Raw genomic sequence first — 26,960 nt, 5'->3', positions numbered from 1 at the left:
CTTCAACATCATTGAATTTTTGGCGATTTGGACCATTCTTCCTTTTCTTTTGGGAGACTGGTTTTGCTTTAGGGGAGATGGATAACCTGTGACAACAAAAATAAGGGTCTATACCTGGCATACCAGATGGCTTCCATGCAAAGAGATATTTGTTCTCTCTAAGCAGCTTAACAAGTTTGTTTTCCATTTCTAGGACTATGATCACCCCAATCGTTGTGGTTTGTCCCTCAATTTCTCCGAGGGTCAAATGCTCCAACGCTCCATCAGGTGTTGGTCGAGAATGCTTTACTCGGGGGTTGTCTCTGGCATCGAATTCAACCATGCAGCATTGCGGGATTTTTTTTCCTTTCTTTTCTCCCAGAGGCTTTTAAGCGCTATCATGCTTAATCTCATATTTGAATTTAACTACTAAGGTGGGCGGAGGCTTATATTGTAACAACTTCTTGCTACCTTTTGGTCTCCTCGTATTGTCGCAATCTTATTATCTCTAGCCACAAACTTCACGGCCACGTAAGGGTGAGAGATACTGGCGTTGTAGGCGGCCAGAACTCATCTTCCCAATATGACAGAGTAAGCATAAGGTAAATCATTTACCAGGAATTTCACATTGACAGACTTTGAAGTGGAAGGGGTCCCTAGGGAGACATCCTCACTAACAATATAGTCCCCACACGGGGAGAGATAACAATCTCTGTAAATTAGGGGTCCTCGAAGGATTGCTCTTCTCCTAAGTTCACTTCAGGTATAATCATAACAAAAATAGTATAATCATAATAGAAACAGTTTATCATCATAAAACAATATAATGCATCTACATATATACATTATGCGTGTGCAGTAAAAAATCATATTGGCCAGAGAAAATATATTTATAATTTATGCAACATCTTGCTACATACCAAGTATAAAGAGTCCACCTTATACCCCAGGAGTTACCATCTTGTGTGGTGTCACACCACACTTAACGTATTTATTAATTTACCATTTTACCCTTCATGCGTATTTTGACCCAAAACTTAGGATTTTCAATAAACATACCCTCTAACCCATAATTTAACTATTAATATGCATTTTAAATATGTGAGGTGTTATAGTTTGCATATGTATATATGGTATACTATTTTGTTAAATTGAGATATCGACATATGTATATGTGATATGTTTTGTAACTAAATTGGTGGTATAATGTATTGATATATGGATGTGATGTTGTTACCTACAATAGCAGGTGGTGATCCTGAGTGTAAGGCATAGGGGGAATCCTTACGTTTTGGGTAGGTTGCAGATTTGTGTAATGCCTACATTGTTCTCTGGCTAGTTGAACCGAGTTGCACACGTTACATGATATATACTGTATTATACTATTTATGAAAATTAACTGTTTTCCTATGATCACACTGCTTAATAATTATTATGCTAAAAAGTGAACTTGGAGGTGGAGAAATCCTTCAAGAACCCCTAGTTTACTGAGATTGTCATCTCACTCCATTTGGGGAACATTTTTCAAGTGCTGAGATTCATGAGATGGGTGCATCTCGAGGCAAGAGGCCGACTTAGAGATATTGGCATGATGCATTATTTTCATTTGATATTATTCATATGAGACATGATTATTATTTATCGTACTATGTATGTTATATTGGAAGTGAGCATAGGGGTTGTCTATGCCTTTGAAAATAAACTTGTTTACTTTGTTTAGATTAGGTGTAAGCTTATGAGTTGAGTATTTGTATTATTTGGTCATTGGATGTCATGACATAATTTACTATGTTGATTATTTATCGAGAGAATGGTATGCATATGATAGCTATTGCAACGATGTGCTAAGCAATATCATGTATGCATGTATGCGTGTATGACTTGCATAATGTATTGAGAGACGATGATGTGAGTAGTAAGAAATGTATGAATATGAATAAGTAATGTACCTAGAATTCACATGTCTAACTTAATGACTAGGTAATGAAAGAATTTGGTAATGGTTGTATGAAATGTATAATATAAGTACTGAAGCGCTAAGTATGGTCAAATATGACAAGTAAGAGTGTAATTTGATAATACAGACATCCAGACTTGTATGTTTTAAGAGGGGACATTAAGCTTAAGGACATTCTCTCCTAAGATAAAGTTCATGAAATGTGTAGATAATCATAAGGGTGTTCGCGGTCTGGATTGGATCGGTTTTGAAGCAAAAAACCATCCGACCAAATTCCTTCGGTTTGGTCATTACATCATCCGATCGGTTTGAATTTTTTTCAAATCCGATCCAATCCAATCCAATTTTTTCGGTTTGCATTGGATCGGTTTTCGGTTTTTTGAAAAGCCAAAAAAACAGAACTTATAAGAATTATTTTTAGAAAAAATGAGGAGTATTATTTGTCATGGATCCTTTGTAGTTTGTATTTCTACATTTATATTATCCGAGCTATTTAATGTTCTCATCTGTAATTCAACTTTGACCTTTATATAACTAGCAATTGAGAAGGATTTCTACCTGAATCTAGTTATGATTAAGAATTGGTTTTCAAATACTTATACATTTATATATGTTGCTAGGCAAATGCCAAAATTTGTCATCATGTAGTGTTTTTGTTCTTTCCTTCTCTATTAACTAGCTACAATTTTGAAAATGTAGATACATGATCTCCATGATAGTCATTGGCTTTGCAAAAGTGGCCACTATGAACACCGGCCAAAACATATATGATATGATAATTCTTACCAAAATAATAAGATCTGTAAACAAAGAACACAAATTAAACAACAACACACATATATGATATGATAATTCTTACCAAAATAAAAAAGGGAAAACATAAATTCTTATGCAAATCTGAGCAAAACATAAAAAAAAAAAATTAAAGAAAAAAACATATGAGAAAAATGAAATCAAGATTTCCATTCAACTTTTATCCCCCTATTGTATCCATACCTATCCAATCAAGCCCACCCCCAACAAGAGAAACGAGAAAAGAGAGAGAGACAAGATTTTACTTTATGAGCACAAGAAACAAAAAAACAATAAGCAGAGCTCAACCACCTCAATCATCACATCACTTGGCTCCATCCAGTTATATGTTAAGAGTATTCATTAATAAACAAAAACAAATTGTTTTTTTTGTTAATTCGTATTTGTTATCAAAACATACTTCAGAAAATTGAACTGACAAATCAAATAGCATTAATTCTCAGCTCATTAAGTTGATATAACGAATGTCTAGAAGCCCAACCGAGCAAAACAAAGAGCAGTAAACAAACTAAAACGAAACACATACAGCAGAAAGAGACACCCATGAAATGGAGATCCCGAAAGAAGCAACACCAAAGATGAAAAATCAAAATAGAAATAATAAAATGGATACAAAAAGGAGCAACCTAGGTAGACAGAGACGACGATGTTGATGCAGAATTGAAGAAGTAGGTGGTGCAACCCAAATTCCAAATCAAATGTCAGTTTCTGGTTTGTTGAGATATTATTATTTTATTTTTTCCCCGCAGCAACCTATCGAAGAACGAAAAAAAGAGATGAAAGAAGCGTTTGTTTTTTGACTATGAGAATGTGACATTAGAATTTGAGAACTGTTTGGAAACTCATTGACCGACGGAACAAGAAAATAATATTAAAGGTTTCTGTACTGTTTGAACTGTGAAAATTGAGATTGAGATTGAGAGATGAATAATTACCTACCGACACGACACCGTGTTTCTCTTCTTCTCAATCGGACTCGGACAACTTTGTAATGGAGAAATGGTGCCAAGATGCCAACAGAATGCTCTTAAAAATGGAGTTTCCCACGCCCAATGAAGATGGCTTCGGGTGTGAGACTGTGAGTGACTGAGAAGAGTGAGAGACTGAGAGAGCAAGACGACAGCAAGACCCTCACCCACAGATGCCAGAGCGTAAGTTTGGATGGATTAGGTTTAGAATTTTTGTGCGTTTCACTTCAAAGCTGATGGGCTAATGGGTGGGTTTATAACTTTGGGTTATTATTTGGGTTAGGCCCAATTTGGTAGAAAATAAGTTTGGATCGGTTTGGATTCGATCGGTTTTCAACATTCAAACCGAAAACCGATCCAATCCAGTAAATTTTTTCGGTTTTTTTCGATTTTCGGTTTTTCGGTTTTCGATTTTTCGGTTCGGTTTTTGCGGTATGAATCAGTTTATGAACACCCCTAGATAATCATGTATGTAAAATTGCAAATAAGATAATTGAAAGAACAAGTAATACAGAATGTAATTAACTTGACATCAAAGTGATTATTATAAATTGATGCACAATTGAAAAAGTTAGTTGCATTTTTATATGAGAATAATTATGAATTAATATGAGTAGCTTTCGCATTTAGTTGATTAATTAGTTGTACTCAATACTATAAAGCAAGATAACAAACCGAGAGCTCACAGGGTGATACAAAAGTAGCCCAAGTGGATTCCCTATGTTTCGGGTGGAAATATTTTTATTTTTATTTTTGGATATAATGGTGGAAATTGAACACATAGTTTAATGCAAACTACAAAAATCCCTCACCACTAGACCAATCATAATGGCTTCAGGTGGAAATATTTAAGTGTGCCCAGTGGTGAAGTCTCATATTAATTAAAAAAGAATGAAGTGAAGATTATGTAAGCCTAAAAAATTCATTGGTGTCTTAAAATTTTGGTTGGAGACATGGTGTTAATTCACTTTATCATTTGGCCCATTAATATATCTATCTTTTGCCAAAGATTTTGGGCTCTTCATACCATTCTAACAGTTCGTGGTAGAGGCTTCATGATTTTTACGAGAGTTGATTTCGAGAACTTGAGAAAAGATATTGCTCTAACAGAGATGGAGGCTAATGTAGGATATGTTCCGGTGATTGCTTCTTCTCCAACCATTTGATCACATGAATTTTTTGGGTGACTTTCAATCACATTAACTTGGATATCAACCAATTGTTTTGCATTTGTCGATAGTTGTTTGTCGAGACATCACAATTGTTCTGTGCCACAAGGTGACATAGGCGTTAAGCTCCAAGACTCCTATTTTCACCATTGGCTTCTATGAGATCGCATTGGCTTTATACTTACTAGAGGCCATGGTGTCCATTAAATGTGAGGAATAAGCCGAACCATGATACTGAAGAAAGTGAAGAATCCAACGATGAGATCGATGAAGATAAGTTGACACTAATTCTTAGGATTTATAAAAAGTTCTTTAAGGAAAAAAAAAAAAAAAAAAAACAAGCTTTGCTTCCATCCCCTTGCAAGTTCTGATATGCACCCAATTTTCTTGGTTCTTGGTATAATGGAAGGGGCCTCATATGAAACGGTGATTTCACAAAATACAGCGTTTTTCATTTTATTTTATTTTTTCATTTTTATCAAATTGCTTCCAGTTAAATCTGCAAAAATTGCTTCCTTATATCTTTGTAGATTGCAAATTTTTTTCTTCCCCCCTCAAAGGACGATAAAGTAAGCTATAGTTCAACTTCAAACCCTCTAACTAAGGGAACAAAGAAAAGCAAGCAAACACCAAATGATGGTAGCTAGTTCAGTTTGCGTCACGGAGCATGTGAAGGTGAGAACATGTGTTCGATCATTTCCAATACCGTCTTTAGGAAGGGTTTAAAGCTTTAATTTCGGAATCCGTCACGAATCAAGCTAGTTGCGAAGCGATGAACCAATTAGAATATCTCTAAAAAAAAATAAAAAGCAAGCAAACAAAAAACAAATTGTGAGATTATGAAAATTTATTAACTAATTCCTTGGCTGATCATTAAATTTGCGACATCAAAGAGACAAGGCAAAGCTGATGGTTTTATGAACAACTAGTACAGTGAGGATCACATGAAATCAAAACATTACAACCCCATTGTACACTTCCAATAAGCAAAGTAAATCATAACCCAAGACCCTCACTTGCGACAAATCCTAGCTGTTGGCATGGTGACACAAACAGGGGCATACTTTTTCTTGGCTTCTGGGGTACCACGTTTAGGCTCATCATCCGCCACCGCAATCCCAGCAACCGAGCAAACCGCAGCCGCCGCTGCCGTAAAAATCAAGTTCCTCCTTCCATGGATACCGTCCTTGTCATTGTCATAACTTACCATCTTTTCCCCTTCAACTGCTTTGGAAGCTTTTACTATGAGTCCCCTCTGTGTTGCCACCACTGAACGGTTGGTGATGGTAGTGGAGCCAAGGATTGGGGCAGTCACGGTGATTGATGCCATTTCTATAATGTAATCCGAATCCTGAACTAGTCTCCTTGCTACCTTCTATAGTGCAAGTAGTTGGATCAAAGAAAGAATATATGGAACGTAAATCACAATAAAGGACCGAGAGTTGGACCATACAATATCTTATCTTATTCATGAAATGACCAATAAGCTATTGCCACGTTGAATAATTGATAATAATAGAACCTAGTGGTCCAATGGCATGCGTAGTTCTAATGAAATGTAAATTAGGACGATCAGAAAATGAAGATGGATTTTATGCTTTTCATATTACATGAGAAAGAATCTTCTTATGTAATAGAAACACAAGTCATATGAAACCCATATATTAAAAATAGGAAAATATGTATCTCAAGTTACATGAAATAATCTTTTCTTGTGCACACACAGAAAGTAATTGGGATCCACTTTTTTTTCTCTCTCTTCTCCTTAGTGGATCCCACCTTTTTTTTTTGTGTTGCATAAGATAAAATTGTTTCATACAACATGAGAAACATATTCTCCTAAAAAAAATCGTGTGAAATTATCAACACGAAAATTGAAGAATGTGTAAGAAACCTTTGTAGAAACACAAGTCATATAGAACCCATATATTAAAATAAATCATGTGTAAAACTCATATCAACACGAAAATCAAAGAATGTATAAGAAAATTACTCTTCTCATATTACATAAGAACTATAAAACCCAAGATTGTATTGGCTTTGACATTTTTCATTTCCATTATGTTAATTTTTTATTTTTTATTTTTGGTTGGGCTGGGCTTATCTGATATTGAGGAAAAAGAGCCACCGAACATTCAGCTTAACACACAACACCCATTACAAATGTCAACAAAATCAACAGCAAAAGCAATCGCCACAAAGAAATTGCAATCCCCTAGTTTTTACTTAAAATCTCTAAATCGAATGGACTACATTTCAAAGTCAATCACATACAATAGATAACTGATAAATTTTTATATATTATTAATGTTTTGCCATTACATTACATGAGACCTATCACTTCATTTTTCAAAAACTGGCAGTGAATAAAAATTGAATTTCAGTGAAGTAGCTACAACTCAAGACTTGGATTTGTAGAGTACACATGAGCCTGGGCATGTGTAGCATCCTCTTCTCTTGCTCTGTATGGCGGAGGCAACAAACTGTCTATGTTGGCAAAAAGATCTCCACGGCCAGATCGTGGTCCCGTAACAGGTGAATCCAAGACTGAGTCAGGAATTGTAACAAGGGATTCTTCAAAAAATGATTTAACTGTCTGTATGGTTCAATAATTCAGTTAAGTGTTCGAAGCAATTAATGCAATAACTGAAGTATAAAATGATTATTACAGTAAACTAAGGTGAGATATGACGAAAATATTAAACCAAAAGATAGCTACAGCCGGTAATATGGTATCAGCATAGCTCAAAGTAGACCTAGCTAATCCAAATAACTTATTAATAAGTACCTTGTAAATAACTATTTATACGTGTACATCGCTAATTTCCATGACACTGACGACAGAATGCATTTATTATAATATATGCACTTCTTTTGGCCATCAACCTCACTCTCCACACTAGTTAAGTAGTTCCAGGGATAACCTCTCTCTATCTCTCTCCATCTTTTAATTTCTAGAAATCAGGGAAAACAATTGCAAATTAAGACTAGGTAAGATTTGCTTGATGATTGAAGTTTGTTTATCCTGTGTGATGACATCTAAATACATATGCGATAAAAATGAAATCCTGTTCAAAGAACTCAAATCATTAGGTTTTTCAAAGTAACTATACCGTGCAAGTTAGGAGAACAGAATCTGCTTTGCGCTTCCAAATTCCATTCCGAGGCTCAGAATGAAAAAAGCTGAATAAAGGCTGCAGCAAAGTAACATGACGGTCATATATCAACATTACATTTCTCTCAAATAAACACGATGTTCATAAGATAAAAAAAGCAAATTATAATTGGATGTAAAAATTTGAATATCATTGACATATATATAACTCGCTTCATGCAAATTGAAGGGAGGAGGAAAAGGGAAAAAAATAATCCTCCAGTGCAAGTCCAGACTTTTAAATTCCAATATAAAAGGGGGAACCCTAAATTGAGTCAAGGGTTTAAACCATAGCAAGAAGACTAATAGGATCTGATTTTTACATACAAAAGAAACAAGAGACTAGCTCCCTACAATAATAGAAAATGCAGAAAATAAAGAAACATCAGAGAAGCAAAATGCTATGTCTACTCTATGGCTTCAGCCACCGCAGACTCTCAAATGATCATATGCACCTTACACCAACCTCCATTCCCTTCATATTCGCGTTCCCTTCCGTTATACCAGCACCCTCCGCACCAGTTCCTGCTGCCAAGTATCCATACAGTAAGAGCCACCTTTTCCTTACATAACCATCTCCCCCCACTACACTTCCCAGCTGATTCCCTAATCTACCCTATTCCCCCTCTCCTTCGTCATAACACGAGTTGGAGGACGATGGGCCATTAGCATTGGTGTATAAACGTAAGAGGTGGAAAAAAAGGAATACAGGGCCAAGGTCAACAGCCCAAGTTCAGTGGACATCCTAGTGACGATAACAGAAAGGATAGTAGTGGAGAAAAAAGGGAAAAGGAAGGAATGAAGGTTGTTAATGGGGCGGACACGTGGCTAGCTTTGAATGGTGAAAAGAGTGAGTGGGGAGGAAAATGTGGAGTTAGTTATAAGGAAGGATGGGGTGAATGGAGGGGCACCAAAGAGCTAATGAATTGATGTGTATGGATGGAACTCAATGAGAAGGGTGTAGTGTCTCGTTGAGGGAGCTGGAAAATGGAGTGTCACTGATTATGATTTGGTACCATAGTCATTGAGTAGATTCTTATTTGAACGTGTAACAGTGCCATCCCACTGGTGTGTCTATTGTAATTAGGATTGAGTGTCACTTGTTATAGTGTAATTTGCTTTGAATCTGTAATCACAATACTGAACCTGGTGGTTTACTGATTGTTTTGCAATACAATTATTTTCATCTTAATTGTGTTGGTTACTGTTTGGTCCTTATCAAATTGGTATCATAGCCTTCCACTATGCCTCCCGGTTGCAATCGAGCGGCGCGGGTGGTGACATCGGCATTGCAGTGTTCGCCCGGGGCTAGTAAAAGACTAGCGCAAAGTCAGCCCGCGTGGGCGCCGGGGCTGCGGAGCATGGTGGAATGTTACGATCCCATTTGCAAGGTATGGAACTTAGAGTCCCACATTGGTTGTATGGGCAACTAATGTGGGGTTTATAAGGCCTTGGCCACTCCCATCCTTCGAGCTAGCTTTTGGGGTAGTGCATCTCAAGGTTCTTATCAAATGGTATCAGAGCTCCGATCTTGGAGCTCTGTGGGATGGTGGTTACGAGAAATATGGAGAACCGTTTGGATGTTTTGGAAGAGGGGCTGCGCAGGAGTGAAGCTCAACATGGCGAGGTGCTTCGAAGGTTGGAGGCGAATGAAACTGGGGTCAACGAAATAATTCGTAGGCTAGATGAGATGGCGGGACGAAGGCGGAGCGATTCTCACGAAGAGAACACTTACCATCACAGGAACGGCACGGGTGTGAATGGTAGGAGGTTTAATCCGAATGCACCTGTGACCAAGCGACTGGAAATCCCCCTGTTTAACGGCAATGACGCTTACGGGTGGATAAATAAGGTGGAGAGGTATTTCGCTATCAACGGAATAGCTGAGGAAGACAAAGTCGCTGCGGTGATGGTGACCTTGGAGGATGAAGCTTTACAGTGGTATTTGTGGTGGGAGGTTAACAATCCCAACGCTGATTGGGAATTTTTCCGGCGAGAATTGTTGAGCAGGTTTCAGCCGGAGGCCCTGGATAATCCTTACAGAGCACTATACACACTCAAGCAAACTGGAACGGTGGCAGAATTTAGGCGTGAGTTTGAGAATACGTGGGAATCCTTTGATGTCATCAACAAGCAGTTTCCTTACTTCCACCTTGAGGACAAGGTGCTTGAATTGGGGGGGAGTATTGATACAACCCAACAATTCCAGCCCAAGCCCACCGTGTATAAGAGAGACAAGCAAAGGAGAATCTGGGCCCCAACCAAATCTGGCCCACATGGTGACTCATCTGCTGACTCAGCCATTCTGTTACAACAGAATGAGGCAACGCAAGGAAGGGGAGGATTAAGTGACATTGCTGAGGAGAGGGAAGGGTATCGAGGATCAGAATAGAGAATTGGGATCTTGGGAGAGAGTGGAGCCTCTCCAATTGCTCCATATTATCTTTTACCTTCTGCATTATTTTCTATTTCACTGTAATTTGTGTTTCTGGAATATAGTTCCGGACTAGGCTGCGTCATTCTGTAACTTGTCTTTGCTATTTCCTTTGAATCTGTAATCACAATACTGAACCTGGTGGTTTACTGATTGTTTTGCAATACAATTCCCTATTTTCATCTTAATTGTGTTGGTTACTGTTTGGTCCTTATCAGATTTACACTGAGTAAGTGAATTTGTAAGGGGTTTTCCCCATCGTTCTTGTTGCAGTGATCAATATAATTTTCTTTTGGGTACCATCAATTGGTATCAAAGCTCTTAATCCCATGAGTACCCTGAACGGTTAGGTCACACATGGAGGCATGAGTAGAAGAATTAGAGCAGAGGCTGGGAGAGATTGAGAAATGCACAGGGGGAATTGATGGTCGATTAGTGGTGGTGGAGAATTCCATTCGACAACTGAATGTGACAATGATAGAGTTTATGGATCGTTAGGGGCAGTGAGCATAGAGGAATGGTCATGACCATCGCAATGGAACAGGGGAGCAAGGAGATGGATGGTAATGGCGCGAACTACCCCCAATGGAAGATGGTGATTGAGATGTATATGAAGGGCAATGGTAAGGAAATCACCTCACTCAAGATGGTCCAATAGACGTGGCTACTTCATACCTGTTGATTTGGAAGGATATGAGGCTGTATACACAGATTCAGCAAACCTTAGATCCTTGGGTTAATGACATTAACATTCACCGGAACACTGTCAAGGAGTTATTGCAATATCTCCAATCCCTTTTTTCTAGGTCTGATGATTTATCCCTTCTCTATACCAAGACCGAAGTGTCCATTCAATTAGAGCCACCTTTTCCTTACATAACAGTCTCCCCAACTATACTTCCGAGCTAATGCCCCAACCTATACTTATTCCTCCTCTCCTTTCTATGATAACATGAATTGGAGGCCCATCAAAAACAAAAACAAAAAATATGGATATAACTATTACACTGCATCAAATTGCATGTATATATAAAAGAATATAGCTTTATGCCTTTATTCCGTATCAACTGTAACTATAACATAAATGATACTGTAGAGGAATTTTCATCAAACTAGAGTAATTTTAAAAGAAGTTTGAAAATCAACTAATGAGGGTTATATTTGTCTGTTCTCACCCTCACAATATCTCGCACAGTTGGTCGGAGTCCATATTGTTGCAACACTGAGTTCCCATATGCTTGATATTTCTCAAGGACCTTGATGAAATAGAGAAAAATTAATAATCATAATAATCCAAACATAAATTGGCATACCCTAAGTCATGCCAAAAGTTAACTCAGGAATTTGTGCACCTTAATCCATTCAAAACCAGAGATTGTGTAACTAACCTGCCGACGTGTAAGACCACTGCTTGGTGCACCATAAATTGCAGTATCAACGTGTCCCAAAATATGCCAAGGGCTGTTGAAATTATCAAAAATAAAATTAAGAAAGTTCAATCAACAATGAAAACAATATTTTGAAGATATACAATTTCTAGACTTCAACTTAACAATTTATGCCACTAGAAATTACGATAATTGGTTCTTCACATGGTAATGTTATTCGATACCACCCTCAAGGAAAAATGGAAAATTTAGGGAAAGCAATTGGGCTGAGTCAGCAATAAGACAATTAGGAAGGAATATTCATGTATTGTGTCATCTGGTAATTACTAACAAAATGTGAGTAAAAAGGAGCTATGCAGCATGGGCAACATGAAGACTATGCAGCGGGTATAAAAGGAAAGTGGTGCTGCTAGGTGGATTATCTTTAGGAATTATTGGGATATTTTTGGATATTGGGAGTGACCCTTTGTTTCCTTTCTTCCACATATGTTTTATTTTCCTTGTAAACTTGCTGGTAGTTTTGTTTCCTTCTGGTGTATCTAAAAGCTGCTGAATATTATCTAATAATATCAATCTCATTTTTATTTTCCTCTATAAGTTCTCTTTTATCCTGTAAAGAACCAATTCAACCCAACAGCTTAAGCTCTTGGGTGAGGTTACATTAATGGTTTTATATATCTCAACACGTCCCCTCACACTAGAGCCCACTGGGCTTGAAGGGTGGACAATGCACAGGCCCACCTACCTGTGCGAACAAAGAAATTCCACTTGAAAGAAAGTGGGGGGCGGCGAGGATCGAACCCGGGACACGAGGCTCTGATTCCATGTAAAGAACTAATTCAGCCCAAAAGCTTAAGCTCTTGGGTGAGGTTACATTAATGGTTTTATATATCTCAACATATCCCAATCCTCCTTTGGTTCCTATCATAATGGAACCGCAATAACTAACTCGTCGAGAGTTGTATCCTTGTCTCTGCTCATTCTTTTAAAAATTAAATCTCATCTTAAGGTATGCTAGGCATATGCTTTGTCCCCTTAAGCCTAAAGGGCATTTTTGTTAAAAGCCAGGTTAGATATAGGATGCCTAACATGGAACTCCGCTTCAGAGTAAGCTCTTTAGACAGTTAGTTCTTGACAAATATGCATATTTGAGAAAGACTGTTTTACAACCACAATAAAAAATATACAAAATATAAGAAGTGAATCCTCTCATGTGTTATTTAACATGACCACGTCATGTGAGAGGATCTTAACCATTGATGAACAAATAAACGGTGATGATTTTACAATTTTCTATCTCATTATTTTTTTTTTCTCTTCTCTTATTACCACTAGTTCACCCTTGTATGGTTAGAATCTTCCCACATGACATTACCATATTAAATAACACATGAGAAGATCCACTCCCCAAAACATGTCTATTTCTCAAAAGGTTTTCACAAAATGATATTACTTTATATACATAGTTTGAGATCATGTAGTGCACATCCAATCATTTTTCTCACTTGTAACACTAATGGTGACATAAAATACCATGCACAAAGTGTCTAGAATCTAGATCAAGATCTCACCCAGCATTCATACTTTCCACAGGTTGGCAAGTCATAACTAAGAAATAGTACAGCTGCATTTTCTCATAAAAGAAAAATATCAAGCAAGATTTTTTTATTCATTTTGTTTCTAAACTCCAATGTAAATTTATAGCAATATGTTCAAAGTCAAAAAACTTCTGCTATCACAAGTTTTTCAACATGCAGGATAAATCTAGTCAGACTAAAAAATAAAGCAAAATTCCAGAAAACTATTTAAGGTGAAAATTGACTTCCAATTCTTGTCCAACATCAGATTTAATAGACATCCTACAATTTTTTTCTGAAATCACATGATCCTTTTTTATGAGGAGTTGAAGGAAATCTTGTTCCCTATTTATTGAAAAACAGACTCCTGATGTTTAAAAGCATTTGAGATTTCATACAGGCAAAAGGATGGAAATTTTGTATAACACTTACTTATTGTATGCTGCACGCCCAACCATAACACCATGAGCCCCAGCCTTTCGAGCTGCATTAATCTACAATCAAAGTCTCAAAGAAAGTGGGCAAAAAGATAGACACATCAGAACAATATGTACCTTACATAAGAAAAATAATTTCAATGCTAGAAAACGCATGTATATAGATTACACATATGACTAGACCAAACCATCTCAAAAGCCAGAAAGAAGGGGAAAATACAAGAGAGAAAGGAAAATACAATATTTCCTAAGGGCCTGTTTGGATGGGTTTTTTTTGCCTAAGAAGCAACACTTTTACAACAACAACAAAAAAAAAGAGTGTGCCTCTCAGTTTATTATGTATCTGGAATTGGATGCCAACTTATAAACAATGTAAAAGCCACAAAAGAAGCCAAAATACTGTTTTTTTTAGGAAAACATTCCTCGCTTCTACAAAATACTGCTTTTTACTTGCTTTTCAAATACTGCATCCAAATGCAAAATAACTGTCTTTTGAAAAAAGTCCTAAAAAAAGCATTGCATAAAATATCTTTTTTTAAAAAGGTCATCCAAACAGGCCCTTAGTATAGTATGCTCTCCCGCAATTTTTGGAATTTGGTGTGTCCTAGTGCAGTGTCTCATGTCATGTAAGTGAATGTTCTTCATGGGAAAGTGCATTTTATATATAATGTGATATATTTGGTATGATCATAAGAGTGTAGAAAATTCATTTTGTAACAGAAAATTTCTCTATAATGAATACTCAATGACATAGAATGAACACTTGGACACAACTCACCTCATCAATGCTAGTAATACCACCATTAATTGTAAATGTTAAGTTAGGAAAGTCGCGTACAAGGCCATAAAAGTATTCATATCTGCATTGAAAAGTGAGATCATCTCCAGTTCTATATACATAATGACTATAAAAATCAAATTTCATGGCACATACTTCAGTGGAGGAATACTCCGATTTTCAGCTGGGCTAATGCCATTAAGTAGTGCCTTCCTTGAGTGAATTATGAAATGCTTAGTAGGTGATAGAGAAGAAACCTTGTAAATAAAATCACCTGGCGCATAATAAAAGTCATAACATAATGATCAATAGGTAACCCCAACAACAAACGTACAAAGATTTTAAAGAAATTATAACCTAATATAAAAAGTATGGCTTTAAATTCACATCAATAACAGTTTGGAATAGAGATTTATTAGGCTTTTACCCATCTCATTAACAGCAATCAAACACAGAATACTAGATAAAAAGCGAAATAACAAATTCATTCAACCTTTAGATCCTAATAGGGGTTTCCTTCTTACCCAAAATGCCAAAACAGAAAGTAATTTAACGAATCTTAAAAGATTTCTTCTACAAAAACAGATCTGGAAGTAAAAAGCTCCAGCTGAAGTCAAGTGTATGGTCTGGACAACAGCACGTTACCGAATTGATAAAAAAAAAACCTTGTTGGCTTGTTACAAGTTCACAAAACACTACTATTTTACCAGATATTTGTTGAGTACTACTCTGGCTTAGAATCTTTACGGGGAATATAACACCTCATAAATTTGAAATACATACTTATAATTAAAATGAGGATTAAGGGGTAGGATTAGTGAAAATCCTAAGTTCTAGGTCAAAATACGTAAGAAGGGTAAAACGGTAAATCAATAGATACGTAACCCTAAACTGTAAAATGATAGAATTAGGCCTCAAATGATAAAAATAATACTGGAAATGGATTCAAAATGAAAAATTGAGTGATTAGGCAAATTTCTGAAAATTTGATGAATAGTGTTGTTAACGGATGAAATACTGCGATACAGTTGCACCGAAAAACACACCGAGTGAGATTAGTGCTCTAGGATTTAAAATATGTTGGAAAAGGTACTTAGGACCAAGAAATATGATTATTGGTAAAATTTGATGGATTTTGGGGAAACATGCCAACGGTGCACAAATCACGCTAAAATAATGATTTCACTGAATTACCAGGAAACTCCGGATTCATTTGTTCAAGGGTAATTAAAGGACTTTAATGAATGTTAAATTTTGGATTTAATGAATAGTTTATTAATTAATTGGAGAATAGTGGGTTAAGTGGATGATTTGAAATAATTTGAATTGTGTGAGGTGGCATATGGGACCCATCCACTTGAGTGACTTAAGACACCTATGCAATCAGCCACTATTCATTGTCTTCCTCCCCTCTTCTCTCTCCAAAAACCGAGCCTTCCTCTTGATTTAGGGCAAGAAAATTTCTCCTCCATTTCTTCATCAAATCCACTCAAGTTTTACATGAAATTTTAAGTAAAACACCCAGTGAACCTAACCCACACCTCCATTCCTCTTGAAAGTCTCTAGATTTTGAGATATAAAATTTGATGAAATTGATGTCAATTGAGCTTGTTGCTCGAGTTTTGCTTGGGGAACATTCATAGGAGTTTGGACATTGATTTGTGATAAATTTCCATACCTATTATTGGATTTTCATTGAGATCATAAAATTGAAAACCTAAGCCTATGTGTGGTGAGTTTGGGTAGCTGGAGACCTCAAAATGATAATGTATTAAATAAATGTTGCTTAGAATGATGAATTATAGTGATTGAACCCATAAAATTTATTGTGGAAAATTTTGTAACTTGATGAAAATTTCATGGATGAGCCTGAATTTTGGAGAAAATGAGTTGTTGAAAAATGGTGAAATTGAGTTGTGGATTAGTAAGAATAGTAAATTACATGATGTGTGATGTATTGGATGATTGAAAAATGAAAAAAAAAAAAAAAAACCACTCCCCGTTAAACCCGACTAGCGAGTGCGGGGTGGAAGAAATCCTTGTACACAGCCTTACCCTTGCATAATTACAAAGAGGTTGTTTCCTGGATTCGAACCCATAACCTTTCAGTCATGAAGAAACAGTTTTACCACTGCTCCGGTTCGCCCCCTTTTATTGGATGATTGAAAACCAATTGAAAATCTCTTGGCCATGGAGAGGTGTAGGTTCGGCCACTTATGTAAAAAATGAGCAAGAGTGTGCAAAATTGTGTAGTTGGACTTGTGTTGATTTGAATCATGTATAAATAGATTGTATTAGTGTGCAATGCATGTGGATTGAGAGAAAGATCACTCGGCCATTGTGAGGGATTTAGGGTAAAATTGTGCAATTGGATGTTTGGCTTGATGAATTGAGCTAGTAAGTGTTTGAATCAACTAGTGTGGACCTAAATGAGTGCTTTGAACCTTGAAATTGCAAGGAAAATCCCTAGCCCCTTTCATGCTTAACCCACGGCCTTATAGGGCAAATTGGAAGGAAATTGTGCAAAGTTATGAATTGTTGAAATTGTGGGATAGATATGGTATTATGTATGGTTAAGGAAACCATTGGAGTGATTGAATAAAATTAACAACATGAATTGTGTAATATGGCCATAATGGCCGAATTATGAACATATGGGGAGAGTGTTGTGTTGTCTTGAATTATGACTTGTTTAACAAGCTGATTGATGATCATGTGTATGTAATCATTGTAGGCTACCTCCCTCGGACAAAATCATAGAAGATTAAAGCTTGGAGCTTGTGGATTGCCTTTGGTCCTTGACCAAAAGGATATTGGTAAGTGTTGAATCACTTGTTTGCATGATAGTTTGGATAACCAAATGGGTTATCATTGTGGTACTAAATGACGATGGAAATGACCTTTTGTTGTAGGCATTTCTTGTACAAGTTGAAGCTTGGAAAAACTTGTGATAGAAGCTACCTAGCTCGGGAGCTTCGAAGAGGTAATCCCTTGGTACTAGGGTTAATCCCCGTATGTGCTCCACCATGTCCATTGGGGTAGTGGTCGGAAGTTGTTTGTTGCAATAGTGTGATTATAACATGATCATGTATGTCCATGTTGGATGATATATTTGAATTTATACCATATCTCTGGCCAGTAGATAGTTACCGTATGCCATAGGAGACTTCGACTAGAGAGGCCTCCGTAGGGATTTCCAGTTAGCCTGGGGCCATAGAGTTGTGATCCGTTAAGGAGCACTCTAGAAATGTCTCGGGAATTATAGCCTTGAATTATATCACAGGGATATATTATTGGATGAGGACCCGATTGAGAGTGCCATATGTCATATGCCGTATGTCGTAGGCCATTGGGCCGTGTTGTTGTGTATGTTCTGATTATAGTTATATTATTGTCATTGTACATCTGAGTGAGCCATTGGGCAGAGTGATCCTCCAGAACCTTTGGGTTACTGAGATATATTCGTATATTTCACCTCGTGTTATACGGCTATATTTCAGGTGGATGTAGCGGTGCAGGTGTGTTGGGCAAGAGGCCCACTGGATGATATGGAGGAGAGCTTTTCGGAGTGCACCATGATATATGACATTTTGCATTTTAGATTTTATTAGATATGCTAGACTTAGAGCATGAACATGTTGTATTGCATGAGTGATGTATACCATACCTTCTTGTTGTTCATGTCATATTTTGGCTAAGTCTAGTGGATACGTAATTCCTATTATTTTGGCTAGTAGTTATATTTGTGGAGGATTAATGTAATTGATGTATAAGGACCTTGTGTAAATTAATGATGAATGTATGTGATGGAAGGACAATAAGCCTATTTTAGGTTATGATGTTATTCAAATTGATAAATGCATGTAATTGAATCATGTGATTGAAATGAGTATCAAAAGGTATAATGATTAAGTGTTAGATTACATAGTGAATTAATCAAAGAATTATCGAAATTTGTTGTGGGTTGCAAGAGCACCAAGGTATGTTGAACCTTGTGTGCCCCATAGGTCTATTAGGTACATTTTGGAGGATTAGAACACACTTTGGGAAAGTGAGATTAGTTAATAAAACAAAGGAAATACCATCAAAATTTCTAAGAAAATGATCAGTTTTTATGCCAACTTTGGGAGACCATATCTCCCTCCACAGATGTCCAAATGGGGCGTTCCATACATCATTTTAAAGCTTAGGATGTCAGTTATGTTGTCCCAAAATTTGGTGACATTTAGAGCTGTGTAGCATCCTGTAGGTCGAAAAGAGTAAGGACTGCCCAAACCTGACCTGTGCAGTGGCAGCTTCAGGTGTCAACTTAAAAAAATCACATCTCCCTCAATTCTTACTCAAATTAGGCTTATGATATATCATATTAAAGATCAAGGTGTCTTCAATAAAGATTAATGGCTCATATCAGAAGATCACTATTTGGTTTCAATTAATACATAGCAATTTCAATTTTCAACTTAATGGTAACACAAACCATGGGTTTCGAGATGATAAGAACCCACCACATACCTAATCAGATCGAGTTAAGGCAAGACATTCTTTGAGCACAGCTGAGTAACCAAAACTTTTCAAATATAGCAGGTGGAAAGGAAAACCATGCAGCCATACTAATATAGATCTTATTATCCGGTGGACATACTATTCTACCATGAGGGTAGGCTCAATTGAAGGATCAAGCCGCGTCGACTCAAAGGTCTTGGGTTTGATTCATGCTAGCGATTCTTTGCTAATAGTGGTAGGTCATTTGCAAGTACCACTATAAACCCTCGCTAAGGCTTGTTGTGTGTGCCTTGATTTTGGAATGGGGCAAACCTCCCTCCCATGGGTTGAACCCGATTCTAAAAATTCCTAACTTTACATCCTTTCAATGTGAAACAACTAAAGGTTTAAAAAAAGAACCTTACACAATTCATTGTAAGAATCATGATCATCCACGCCGATTCGACATTTGACACTAACTGGTACATTTGTATTGGCAGCAATTACTGAAGTAGCCTCAGCAACAAACTTTCCTTGTACACATTAGATTTTTACATTAATGCACATTGATGAAGAAAATATATATTCCATCTGTTTGCATGTCATATTTAACTAAGGATGACTTTCTAACCTTTGGATCAAGCATAAGACGTGCCCCAAAGCATCCATGTCCAGCTACTCTAGGACTGGGGCATCCACAGCTGGTACATTGTGAAAAAATAAATTAATGGATCTGTCAGAGATCAATATAACAATAAACTCCAGATTTAAGGTGATAAGAAATAAACGAACTTGAAGTTAATCTCATCATAGCAGTAAGCATTAGCAAGTTCGGTTGCTTTTGCCAAATTTTCTAAATTACTCCCTCCAATTTGAAGCACAATAGGATGTTGATCTGGAGAATACGCCAAGAATCTGTCCTGAGCATAGCAGACAAAAAGAATCAACGGCTTTTCAGAACCAATTTATCCAGAAATGGTGGTGTTAAATACCACCCCATTATTTTGTGCTCTTATGCACACTAAAGAAATCTTAGAATAAGAAATTAGGAAGAGGGAGAGATAGCACACAAAAGACTGTATTTTTTCTCTTATTATATCCAGCTCTAACTATTATATTTATACAAGATGAGTATTTAATACTATAACAACAAACTTGCCAACTAATAACCAATATAGTTAATGCTACCTACGAAAAGAAAAAATAATAAATACTAAACACCTCTGATGCAGAGGAGAGAAGAAAACTACGAGCCTGTTCGGATCCTCTCTTTTTTGAGCTAGAAGCTACTTATAAGCTAAAGCTAAAAAAAAACTTAAAAAAAAGCTAAAAGCTGTTTGGTAATCACATAAAAATTTTAGTTTAAAAGTTACTTAAAAGCACATATTTCAAGAAAATTATCTCTCTCTCTATCTTAATAACTCTTCATTTTAAAAAAAAACACACCATTCAAGAAAAACAGATAAGAGCTTAAAAAAAATCTCCTCCTAGGAGCTTTTAGTTTTCAGCTTTTTTCTTCATTATAAAAAAAAGAGCTTTTCATTATAAGAGTTTTTTCCAAAATCTGTTTGGCTTAGCTTATGTTTATAAGTAGCTTCTAACTTAAAAAAGAGAGGATCCAAACAGGCACTAAACACAAATCATTTTAGCTTACTAGAGAGTTCATAAGACAATAGAAAAGTAGCAGACAATTAGCAAGCATATCTGAACATCACATTAATTAATTATGACTCTAAATAGAGCTGAATTTCAACACACACATATGCCCACTGCAATGAGATAAAACAATAGCCTTTGTTAGCACAAATACACAGTTGAAGTATGAGAAAACGTAATTACTATTTCTTATATAATCATGTAAATTGATTTATAATATATAGCCTAATAGGAATAACTGCTAATAATTACTTTCCTAATTAAAAAGCTAATTCTACACAAACAATAAGGAGAAATCTGATCCACACCAACCAGGAAATAAATCTAACACAATGGATTATGGAAAAGGAACACAGATCTATATATAGATGTATCTATATCTGTATTACAATATGAAAATGGTAACCACTCAGAGACAATTTAACAAGAAAAGGGAAATACAATGAACTAGAAATGCTATAACAGAAAGGGAAATAGTGTAAGATAATTCTAGAGCAATTATAGAGGCTCTAGACTCTCCCAATTACCCAAGAGGTGCCCAAAGTTCCAAGTCCCAAAGATACTTCCATCCTTCTACTATTCCCAATTTATACTAATTCTTTCCCTTCATTCCAGTGTTGCTTCTCACATGTGACACTAACAGAATTGCCTTCCACTCATATTTGCTTCTAACTGCCTTGCTAACTCAGCTTCTTCTAGAATATACCTTTAGAGGTGGTTTAAGGGTGGTATTCTATCAATACTCTCCCCAAAACAATCACCTTGTCCTCAAGGTGATGATCATCTTCCGGGGTCCCATTGCTTGAAATGTAATGGCCAACTAATGCATGAGGCAATATATCCTCCACCGGAATCCCATTGCCCCTCTTCCATTCCTTCATTTGGTTTTGTGAATAAGCTTTCAAGAGTCTCAGTAGTAGTAATTTTCTCAGCTTTCCTTGCCACACCGGTCATAATACTGCCAATATCCAAAAATTTTGTTGCAACCTCTATTGCTGCCACATCCATGAAATTGGAATATATATGATCATTGGCACCCCTTGATCCAACCAAAGCCTCTATAAAGGATGAACTTGCTAAAAATTCAACCATTTGACGAAAAGCATGTTGATGGGTTTGGGCATGATGCCCAACCTATAAAGGTTTACAAGAGGGATAAAAATAGGAGGACTTGGACTTCAATTGCTGAAGTTGGCCCAAGGGAGAATGTTGGTAGTGTTGGTTCAAGTGTTGATGACCCAAGAGGAGGGGATGACCAAAATACCCCGCAACAGAATGTGAGCATGAACCACCAAGTTGGTTACGGAGGAAATGGTTAAGAGGAGATAGAGGGTGCTGTGTGCATGCAACCTGTAACCCTTGGAGTGGAATCTTGGGAGAGAGTGAGGCCTCTCCAACTGCCTCACGCCTATCTTTATCTTTTTGCTTGTTATTTCCTTGGAAGCTTATGTAACCATTTTATGTTTTTCTGCAATTGTCACTATAAATTGTCTCCGTTGTATTTCCTTTACTGATTAAATGAAAAGCTGAATATTCAGACCAATATTCGTTTGTTGATTGTGTTGACCCTTGCTAGTACTGAGTGAGTTGTATCAGAGTTCCACCTCCTCAATTGTTTGTAGCTTTAACGGATCTTGTGCCTTCTTCATGGAAACATTCCCCTCATCTCTCTCATCCATGGCGTCATGAATTTCCTCGATCTCTTTTACTTCCATGGTCTGCTTCTGCAATTTTTTCTTGCCTGTGCATCGTAGAAGTTCTCCGGTCTCCTTCAATGCCCCATAGTTATCTGTCGAACCACCATAGGTTTCCACCTTCTCCGGTAAAGACTTTTCCTGCATCTTCGTCTCTGATTTCAAGGATTCTTTTTCTGCATATCTAAGGGATTCTTGAATCTCCTCATTCTCCTTCCAATCACCTTCATCCTTCTCCTTCTTAGACGTGTCTGTTTCTGCTGCAGGTGATTCGGCTTCATCATCTACCAAACAGATTTCTGGTTGGAATTCATTGAAGAATGCTTTTAAAAATATACACCAGCTAACTTATGTATACCAGTATCGATACCAGATTCGAGCTTGACCGGTGAACGCCTTCCTAGCTTCCAATGGCTTTTCAGTATCTGGAATTCCTTTGCCTCGAAGTACCTCTCAACTTGAAGCAACCATTCCCAAGCTTCTTCTTCCCCAGAAAATATAGGAATCTTCATTTTATAAAATTGATTTCTCATTTTTTTTTTCTGAATGGTGTGGTTCAAAGCCCCCTGGATCAGAGAGCTCCGACACCAATTGATACAGACCAACCAGAAAATAAATCTAACACACAATGGATTATGGAAAAGGAACACAGATCTGTATATAGCTGTATCTATATCTGTATTACAATATGAAAATGGTAACAATTTAACAAGAAAAGGGAAATACAATAAACTGGAAATGCTATAACAGAAAGGGAAATAGTGTAAGATACTTCCATCCTTCTACTATTCCCTATTTATACTAATTCTTTCCCTTCATTCCAGTGTTGCTTCTCACGTGTGACACTAACATAATTGCCTTCCACTCATATTTGCTTCTAACTGCCTTGCTGAATTAGCTTCTTCTAGAATATACCTTTAGAGGTGGTTTAAGGGTGGTATCCTATCAAAATCAAATCTATAATAATTTCTCCCTATAATCTGATTAATCATAACCTATCTAATAAAGGAAAAACAAATCAATAACAATTACAATATATACACCCAGTATTCACAACATTCCCCCTCAACCTAACAGCTTAAACTTTTAGAAAATTTAGTACTTGACATGGTATCAAAGACACCATGACCAAGTGGTGGGGTTCAATCGTGGTCATCTTCAATCTTCTAATAAAAAAAAGAAGTGCATTATTCATGTTTTAAGTCTAAAGAGCACTTGCATTTAAGGGTGTGTCAAATATATTAAGACATTCATAAGTGATAGAATTTGGAGTATTGGATGATAATAGCAGAATAATACTATATTATCACATAAGTTATGCTAGTGATATCAGTGTAATATAACACTGGTAGATCTATAAAGAAATAGTAGATAGAGAGAGAGAGAGAGAGAGAGAGGATATCTCACGAAATTCAAGAGGTCTGGTTCTCTTCCACCTGTCCCAATCAATCCTCCCCCTTCTCTCTCTTATTTTCTGTTTTTATCTTACTACTAACCGACCAAAGCTTTTCTTCCTTCCTGCTCTCCCACATTCTATATTGATGGGCTTCAAAAGGTCTATAGACGTAAGCACAAGGGAAAAGCTAAGACCCATTTAGTAGGAGCAAATAACAAACTGATGACTAAGGGAAATAATGAGAAGTTGGTTATTTGGGAGGCTACATGGCAAGCAATGAAGGGAGAGGAAAGGTTGGGAGATAGTAGAATGGAAGATTCGGGGTAAAAGGAAATATGAGGCAGCTAGGAGAAGTGAGGGACTCACGCATATTCTGAATATTCAGGAGTGGTGATGGGTCAGAGGAAGGTTCTCTAAGTTGCTGGGAAATTCTAATAGGGGCTGGGATTACTCTTGTAATCAGGTAGTAAATAGTTGGTTCCTGAGTCTTGTTTCTGTTGTCTTGTTGAAGAATTACTGTTGAGACACTTGTAGTTTTGCTGAGATTTCCTTGTGTGTGAGGAGCTAGTCTCCAATTGTGTTAATTGTTGAATTTGAGATACTAGTACCATCATATACCGGGTGAATAGGAGTATATTTTCCACCCAGTATGTATCATGACTCCTTGGCAAAATGATTGTGATTGGTGTCGTCGCCCTATGATCCAGAGATCACAAGTTCGATTCATGTATTAAGCTTTATAGCACCAAGCTGTCTGGATCTAAAGTCTCTACATTCCTCCTTAAACACACCTTAGTCTGGAAGCTTACTAACAGTAAGTCTCTACCTAACAGCTTAAGCTTTCAGGAAAATTGGTCCTTGACAAATTGCAATCATGAACTCAATTAATCACATAAGGTGAAAAAAAAAAGAAACAGAAAAAAAAAAAATCAATTAAAGCACCATAGTCACTTCTAAGGTTTTTTATTTTTTTCAGATAACAAGCATACATATCTTTACAAACTTACCAGATTTCCCTTTTGGTAAACAATTGTTTCAGCTGCAAGCATCTCAGTGTACAGCCAAGCATGTTTTGAAATGAGGCGTGCAAGAGTCCTATAGTGATGATCTGTCCACTCCATCATTGGAGCCACACTGAAATCCAAGCAAAAACAAAACAATGTAGATAAAATCATTATGCCTTATAGATATTACAAACAGAGAATAAGGAGAGGATAAAACAAAAGAAAGCACAGAAACCCAGCTACCCACCTAAACCAAGGAGGAAAATAGTAATCTGCAACCATCACAGCTATGTGTTTATTCCTTCTGAGTATAAGCAGAAAACAACCCTAAGCTGCACAAATTCCACTATGAAGTACCAACCAATAATCTGCAACAATTTTTAATGATATTAAAATTTATATAAGACAATCCTGAAAAATTCATCATCCCTTTAGAGCAAACCATAGTCTGCTTCCTCATTTACTCATCCATCAAATGAAAGGAAATAGGAATGTTTCGTTAACCCAATGGAAATATCACTTTATATAATAATAATTAGGGAACAATATTTGTCCTCTCTTAAATGACACACAAGTTATGTCATTTTACTCTCTCACACATACCTTTATTTATTTAATTTTTTCATTCTCTCTCCATCATTTATCTCTTTCTCTCACTTTAAACGAAACAACTTTTAAGTCCTTAAAAAATTACATTCATTTTTCCCTAATAATTAATAAAACAACGAAAAGAATAACAACACTTATGAATAGTTAGAAATTAAGAAAAAATAAAAAGGAATCCTTATGATAGAACATAGAGGAGGCAGCAGCGTCCAACAAAAAACAACATGTATCTGATAGAACTAGTATGGTTAACGATTCTCATGTTAGCAAAACCAATTTTAAACCAAAAGACTCTCTCTTTTTTTCTTTTTTTTTCTTTTCTTTTTTTGTGGTGGCGAAGAATGTGAATTGGGAGGCATCAGAAAGGAATCATATAAAAAAAAAAAAATTATTACATGAACGACGGAAACAGATGCTAGTGGAAGATCTTACCGTTCACCAAATCTGGCCGCAAATTAGTAAGCTTGAGTTTTTCTTCACAATCTAATGGAAGCAAGTGTGCCCTGATTGCGCGTGCTTACGCTAGGCATGTAGATAGGTGGGCAGGGTAGGTATTGCCGGCTTTTGTTTTAAAAAATAATTTTTTATTTACTTTTTTTAAAAATTGACAAAAAATAATTAGTTATTATTTTTTAAAATAAGCTAATTTAATCCGCTATTAACTTAAATTTTAAAATTCCTAATGGTCACTTTTAACACTAAGAAAAAAAATTAAGATATATGAAAAGTTTAAGTTAATATACATCTAAGTACAAGTACTCAAAATGAATTTCACCCATCGGGTTAGCCCAATTAACCTATTATTGGGTTGAAATTTTCAAACCGTCACCCATTTGAATACAACTTACATAAAAAGAAGGGAAATATTACTTTCATGTTATATGAGAGTAGTTCTCTCATGCTATAGAGAGAATCCAAGTGGGATCCACCATTAAAAAGCAAAAAAAAAAAGAGAGAATGCGATTTTTGAAGTGAGAGAACATGAGATAACTATCTCATGTAAAATGAAAGTAATATTTCCCTAAAAAGAATGTTTTTGGTGGTCCTGGGTCCCATTGTTTTGGTGGTCCCTTCTCATAAATAGGAGGAAAAAATTGGATAAAATTGGGAAAAAAATATCATTGTAAGAGGGAGCACCTAATAATTCAATAGTCCTGGACTATATTAAATTTTTTCTTGCATAAGCTTGGGCATTCAGGATGACACGACATGACACAAAAATGAATACACTCAACACAAGCACGACACGAATTTGAAGCCGAGTTAAAATATTCGACATAAACATGACCCGCTTATTTTGCGGGTTAACACTACACAATACGAATAACTCGCAACTTCAAAGTATGTCGTTTATTATGCAAGTTGACATGACACGATATGATACAAATAACTTGTCAATCGCAAAGTATGTTGCTTATTATGCAAGTTAACATGACGTGATAAATATGAATAACCTATTTACGACACG

General features: G+C 36.4%; 2 protein-coding genes across 4 annotated transcripts; both read right to left on the bottom strand.

Moving 5' to 3' along the window:
- Positions 1–5,702: 5,702 nt before the first annotated feature.
- Positions 5,703–6,286, bottom strand: LOC133293687 (photosystem II 5 kDa protein, chloroplastic-like). The gene has a single exon (XM_061492295.1). It carries the CDS (start codon positions 6,214–6,216, stop codon positions 5,899–5,901), a length of 318 nt encoding a protein of 105 aa, XP_061348279.1. The 5' UTR covers positions 6,217–6,286; the 3' UTR covers positions 5,703–5,898.
- Positions 6,287–7,137: 851 nt separating this feature from the next.
- Positions 7,138–26,017, bottom strand: LOC133293646 (uncharacterized). Of its 3 annotated transcripts, none has more exons than XM_061492237.1 (13): positions 25,925–26,017; positions 25,134–25,254; positions 24,890–25,016; positions 19,929–20,056; positions 19,768–19,837; positions 19,562–19,664; positions 14,811–14,928; positions 14,655–14,736; positions 13,872–13,933; positions 11,863–11,935; positions 11,650–11,730; positions 8,000–8,080; positions 7,138–7,482 (listed from the first exon to the last, which is right to left on the bottom strand). In XM_061492237.1, exons 2-13 carry the CDS (start codon positions 25,166–25,168, stop codon positions 7,279–7,281), a joined length of 1,164 nt encoding a protein of 387 aa, XP_061348221.1. In that variant the 5' UTR covers positions 25,169–25,254; positions 25,925–26,017; the 3' UTR covers positions 7,138–7,278. The 3 variants fall into 3 exon arrangements, with proteins under 3 accessions (XP_061348221.1, XP_061348231.1, XP_061348225.1); XM_061492247.1 differs by having other exon boundaries at positions 7,138–7,433; XM_061492241.1 differs by having other exon boundaries at positions 25,134–25,218; positions 25,925–26,001.
- Between the last annotated feature and the right edge of the window lie 943 nt (positions 26,018–26,960).

This window comes from Gastrolobium bilobum, unplaced genomic scaffold, assembly GCF_033153095.1.
Source record: "Gastrolobium bilobum isolate Gb01-03AN ecotype WA unplaced genomic scaffold, APGP_CSIRO_Gbil_v1 utg49475, whole genome shotgun sequence".
NCBI classification, from domain to species: domain Eukaryota; kingdom Viridiplantae; phylum Streptophyta; class Magnoliopsida; order Fabales; family Fabaceae; genus Gastrolobium; species Gastrolobium bilobum.
This window is presented reverse-complemented; position numbering and strand designations above follow the sequence as displayed.